Genomic DNA, 6,065 nt, shown 5'->3' on the forward strand with positions numbered 1-6,065 from the left:
ATTTCGCTATAGCCCATAGCATCAACCAATAACTATTGGTCCCTTCCTAACTATTTCCCAAAGCACCAAACAGCCTTCTCACAAATATGGGTATGGTGAGAAAATGATTTGAGTAATAAACCTCTTAAGGATGTAACAATAGAGAGGGTGAGAGTAGAGGAATTTGAAGAGTCTCTATAAAAAGATTGTGGATGAGTCAATCTTGTTTTTCTCTAGAATTTCTCTCTCAAAATTCTCTCTAGAAGCTCTCTACATTTCGTGGGTATAAAGGTCTATATATACTGGTGAGTGTTTGGAATGCGAAGAGTCATTTTTCCAAAACAGAGCTGGCTGGCGACTTAGCCTCGCAACTTGATTGAATCATAAGTTCAAGCCGCGAGCTAACTGAATAGTCAATCTGGATTTTTTGTCCTGTAGTGCTACAGCTGGCACGACGGTATAGCTTCACTGCATACTTCACTCGTGTGCATTTTCTGGTGGCTTGCTAGTTGCAAGCCACCCACGAGATCCAATCACGAGTCCCTACTCCACTGCACAGTCTTGAGCATTTCTTCACATTCTCTCACATACTACTCTTACATAATTCTCACCTAAATACAAGGTTTCTAAATACTGAATTACAAGCAAATTTGACATGGAATACAACCAACAGAATGGTTGATTAAATTCAACCTTACACATTTAAATACAAGTAGGATCTAAGGTATTCTTGTCTACAAATCAGCCATGAAATTCAAGTTGATAGATTTCCTTAAATGATTTGCTAGACTGAGTCTCACGAAAGATTACCAAAACCCTTTGTCCAAAATCCATGGTTCAGTCTACTAATCAAGCAATTTAGCTTGTGAAATCTTCATTTCAGCACAGTGAGTAATATTCTTTAGTCTTCATATATCCTCAATTTCACACGTATAATTACAATTGAACATATATGAATAATTACTAATATTTGTCATGGAATTAGCCAATGCTAAATCCTAAAAGCAATAATGCGATCATTACTGTTAATATTCTTAATTGATTGGTAATTTGGTATTCAATTACTACATATTCTTTTTATGGACTTGAACACTGCTGTTCAAGTTTGAATAAATTCATCAATACAACATAAAGAGGGAAAAAAAGTGAGACAAGGTATACAAATAGCTAACTAGTTACTAGTGTGAAGCCCATATCCAGAGTTTGTGCTGTAAAATTCAATCAAAATTTGGCTCTGCAGGCTTTTGTAGCAAGTTGAAATCACTGGAACTTGATTCAGCAGAGTTGTTGACAGCCCCCCTACTTCTGCTCTCCAGTAGTGTTTCTGCATACCTCATCCAAATGGAATCCCTTGGGGCTCGTCCTTGCTCCCTAGCTCCAATTTCAGCCATTTCCTTCAACTTTTTATGCCTACGCCACGTTGCCTGTATAAAACATGCTGCCCATGTTCGCCACTGGTGAGAGTAGACCCTAAAAATGTGTTTAAGTTTTTTTCCATGCAGCCTTCGGAATTGTGATGCCACAAATTTCAAGTCCTCTGCTCCTAGAGCAAACGCCTCAACTTCAGTTATAGCTTTCACCATGTGTGTGGATGATGGAAAGATGACATTTGGACGTGGGTCCAAGGCCCATGTCAGTAGCTCCTCACCACAGAAGTCGCCTGAGCCAATCCTGTATGAGTTGGAGGAACCAGAGCGGCCACCATCTGTGGTGTAAGAGCAAAGGTGGCCTCGAATTATAAAAAGCATCTGCTTGACAGGGTCACCTTCACGCACAAGGAACATGTTTTTGGTGCATAATGCAGGCTTAAGCCTCTCACATATTGCATCCAACATTGTTTCGTCCATTTGATTAAACAGCGGAACCTATTTAATTACATCATAAAGCTTGTACATTAGTTCTTAATTATATCATGTGTTACAAAATTAGTTACAATCATAATCGATAATTTTTACATAATTCTCTTAAGTGTCATAAAGTACTATCCATGTTAAGGATACAAATGCATAAGAACAACTTACTCCTCGAACTAAAGAGAGGCAGAGATGGCGCTTGATCTTTATCCGGAGATCCATAGGGAGGCTATTGAGAATTTTTCCTTCATCAACCCCTCTAGTAGCCAACCACTTGTAATGATCATATTGTCGAATACTCTGCTTTAGTTCTGGAGGCATCTGTCTATATTCCATCCATTGTTCTGTATCAGTTCTCATGATCCTCCACTCTTCCAATCGCAGTGTTGCTGATTGAAGGAATCTCTGCATGTTCAAAATGGGTGATCATTATTAGCTAAATGAAATCTAAGGTTTCTTGGATTTCATGAAAGCAATCAAGGACATTGTAAGTACATTTTTCATGGTCTCACTCTTCCTAAGGTAAGTGTTTTACAAAGAAACTGAACCTAGAAGCAATTGTTTCTCAAATTAACTCTGCACCTTATAATTTGGGGTATCCTCTACATGGATGATCATTTTTTGCGTATGTTAAGATAATAGGTTTAGAGAGATTATCCAGGGGACTTACTTGCATATTTCCAATGAGCAGTGTTAATAGAAACAGCCCAAGGGTGGCAACAAAGAGGGCAAAAACATCTTCTCCCATGGAAGTACTTGTAAACATATTATTTCCTATAGAACTGCACATCATTTCTTGGTAAGTGAACAGCACAAATTGATTAAAGAAGAGCACAAGAGTACCAGTAATCAAGGATATTGTTCTACAGAAGAATTTCTTGTTGAATGGAAATGAAATTGATATATTTCTTTGGAAAATAAGATGGGATCTCTTTCACACTTTCGCCTATAAGCTCCTACATTAATTTATTGGTTGCTATCAATTTTGCTGCTGACAAACTGAAAAACATGTAATTTAAATTTTGCAAACAGCATTTGAACAATAACGATAAGGTCCAAAATATATATCTAATATCTAATCATTGTTCTGAGCAACTGAATTAAGGGTTTGTGAGGATAATCTTATACCTTAGCTGCCTTAAACCCCACCAGAAACAGTAGAAGTATTTGGTGAAGAATTGGGCGGCTACAACATCTGTGGTCACTGCATCTCCAAATATACCGTACTGATAATAGCTGCTAGGAGTAAGATTTGCACTTGGAATGCATAGATTTGTGACATTTGTTGAGTTGAACCAATTGGCCCTAGAATCGTTATTAACACTACGGCAATCAAAGTACACATTTTGACAACTCGGTGACTCAAGGCTGCACACACTTCTCCAACATGCTTCTTGTCGCTCAATTGCTAGAATGTACCACCAAGCTCCTGAAACCTTCATAAAAAGAGAGAAAAAGGAATTGGATTGGGTTTAATTCATTCAACTTCATGGGGTCACAAATTTCTTTATTCCTTACAATAAGTGGTAAAGAATGAGAAACTTGAACCAAAGTTCTTCCTATTAGGAGGATGGAATGTCATTGAACTACAAAGCTCTTGACCCAAGTAGTCACATCTTTACTATGAAAAATTGTTTGTTACAATGAATAGCATATATATAGTGGAAAATTATTAGAAACGGATAGACTCCAATAAGTATAAATACATTATATAAGCTCATAAAGTAATATGCAAAAGCTAATTCTAAGTTTATAATTAAAAAAATAAAAATTGTATGTTACAATGAATAGTATATATAGTGGAAAATTATTAGAAACTGATAGACTCCAATAAGTATAAATACATTATATAAGCTCATAAAGTAATATGCAAAAGCTAATTCTAAGTTTATCATAAAAAAAAAAAAAAAAAATTGTGTGTTACAATGAATCATATATATAGTAGAAAATTATTAGAAACTGATAAACTCCAATAAGTATAAATACATTATATAAGCTCATAAGTAATATGCAAAAGCTAATTCTAAGTTTATCATAAAATAAATAAATAAATAAACTAATTCTAATATTAGGTGACTTGCGTATATTTGATGTAGTATCACATCAACTAACATCCTACACTGCTCCATCTTCTTCTATAATAAATCTATACTCTTTCTTCATTTTTATTTATGTCTTCGTTTCATATATTATCCTTTGTGTTTATGAATTTTACTGTTCTTGAATGTGTTGCAAGTGTTGCTCTCTTCCTCCTATTCTTTTTCTTCTTTGATGTTTGTTAAAGAATGGAAGTCAAGAGCTCTGCTCTACGACAGAGCTTGACTACATGTGTATAGCCTTATGTCTAGTTGGTTAAATGAATTAGCAAGTGTCAAAAAGTAATTAGTTATTACACGTACGTGTTAAATGCGATTGTGACTTTTTGTTAGAACTTCATTCACTCTCCTGTGCGTGTATTTGTCCAAACAAATGGTAATTATCCCACATCTTTTAAACGTATGTAGTATAACTTTTCCACATTTCCTTAAAAAAAGAAAAATCCTCGGATAAATGAGAGAAAGGTAAACTAGAGAATACATTAAAACATTGAAAGACCATTATTTTATGTTCAGTTGTTTGTTTGAGATGACTCTTTTATGTATTTTATTGAAAATTAGAAGAGATAGATCTGCTATTTTTCTTTTCATGCTGTAATGCACAATAGCTACCTAACAAATCCCGAATCCCAAAATGAAGCTCAAATTAATGAGAAATGAGTTTTCTTTCTACTCACATTGCTTGCCACTAGGTACAGCACAAGGTTATAAACAGCTCCTGTCCATACAGTTTCTGACAAAAGACCAGTAGTATTAACAATTTGCGACGAGAAAGGATAGATGTGAAGCACCCTAGGGAGATACTGGATTAACATGATGAACCACATGGCTCTTTTTCTTATTGTCACTACAGTACCCTCAACATTGGGTATGACTACCCAAGCTAACACCTGAAATTAATGTACATTAAAAATAAAAAACAACAGAAAAGTCAAATCAAACTCCATTATGCCATGGAAACTAGAAAGGCTATGATACCCAAGAATTTAATTAGTGGCATATATACCTGAGGAAGTGGCAGGGAATTCAAGAGGTCCATCCAGAAACCTCTTCGAAGGTACCTCATTGCAATCTTTGAAGGGTCTATGACTAGCTCTCCTCTTCCAAATATACGTGAAGAAGGTGCTACATAAGCTGTATGAAACCGAACAATGATCTGAATCACATAAAACACATCAAGCACAGACCTTATGATGGTGAGGACAACTTGGAGACTGGTTGCATTAGTTAGGCAGACTTGGTCTCTCATTATAGGTGAAAATAAAAACATTGGATCCACGAATAAAGAAATTAGACATGCGATTGAGAAAATCTTGTTCCAGTTGCTAATGGTTTTTCCACTAGGATCCAGTATCCTTTTCTTCTCCTTCTCATAGTCCTCAGAAAATACTCTACGCAGGACTTTATCTTTAAAACTCCTTGTCTTCTTGGGTTTTGATTTAGGTGTAGTCTTACACTTAGTCCCATCAATATAGTAGTAGTTCTCTATCACATCATTTACACTGTCAGCTACTTCAGGATCATCTAGAACTTGAGTTCTGGATAACAAAGTATGAAAATAATCTAATTAAAAACTGGGACTAAACTAGACTCATTACTAACATTGATATACAAATCAAATTGCATGTAAGAAATTAGTAAAGAACAGACCTTTTGAGTCTTGAATTTCTGTGACCCATTTGTTCAATTGATGAACTCGATCGATCTCTCAATTTATGATCAGAAAAGCATACAAGTTTTTTTTTTTTTTTTTTTATTGGAAAAGCATATAAGTTTGTGTGAGTCACTGTGAGAGAGTTAATGCCATCTCCTTGATTCGATTGCAATGACTTTAAAGCCAGCAAGAAAGATCAAAGACCGATAATGACTTGTTTTTAACTCTTTGTAAGTGGTTCTACAAAAAAATGTAAACTCGCCCATGAATCTTTTCAGACTACTACGCCACTTTATAAAGCTCAAAGTAATACGTGTAATCCAATACTTTTCACACGTGTGTACATGTGCGTACTCAGGAAGTTGTCAACTCCAAGGACATGCTTTTCAGACCACGTCACCAAATACATATGATTATTATCATATACACGTAAGTATATTGTTTTTTTTTTTTTTTTTTTTAATAATAAAAAAAAAATGAATA

At 35.1% G+C, this 6,065-nt stretch overlaps 1 protein-coding gene across 1 annotated transcript; it reads right to left on the reverse strand.

Moving 5' to 3' along the window:
* Positions 1-998: 998 nt before the first annotated feature.
* On the reverse strand, positions 999-5,842 carry LOC111984631 (protein CNGC15b). Its single transcript, XM_024016252.2, has 7 exons — positions 5,579-5,842; positions 4,935-5,466; positions 4,606-4,818; positions 2,961-3,268; positions 2,503-2,614; positions 2,001-2,237; positions 999-1,844 (listed from the first exon to the last, which is right to left on the reverse strand). Exons 1-7 carry the CDS (start codon positions 5,605-5,607, stop codon positions 1,197-1,199), a joined length of 2,079 nt encoding a protein of 692 aa, XP_023872020.1. The 5' UTR covers positions 5,608-5,842; the 3' UTR covers positions 999-1,196.
* Positions 5,843-6,065: the final 223 nt, after the last annotated feature.

Source organism: Quercus suber, unplaced genomic scaffold (assembly GCF_002906115.3).
Source record: "Quercus suber isolate HL8 unplaced genomic scaffold, Cork oak 2.0 scaffold_123A, whole genome shotgun sequence".
In the NCBI taxonomy this organism is placed as follows: Eukaryota; Viridiplantae; Streptophyta; class Magnoliopsida; order Fagales; family Fagaceae; genus Quercus; species Quercus suber.

Coding starts and splice junctions, on each gene's coding strand:
- LOC111984631 (XM_024016252.2), bottom strand. CDS start 5,607: ATGGGTCACAGAAATTCAAGACTCAAAAG. Junction 2,238..2,502: donor TGCTCATTGGAAATATGCAA/GTAAGTCCCCTG, acceptor TTGAACATGCAG/AGATTCCTTCAATCAGCAAC. Junction 1,845..2,000: donor GCCTCTCTTTAGTTCGAGGA/GTAAGTTGTTCT, acceptor GTAATTAAATAG/GTTCCGCTGTTTAATCAAAT.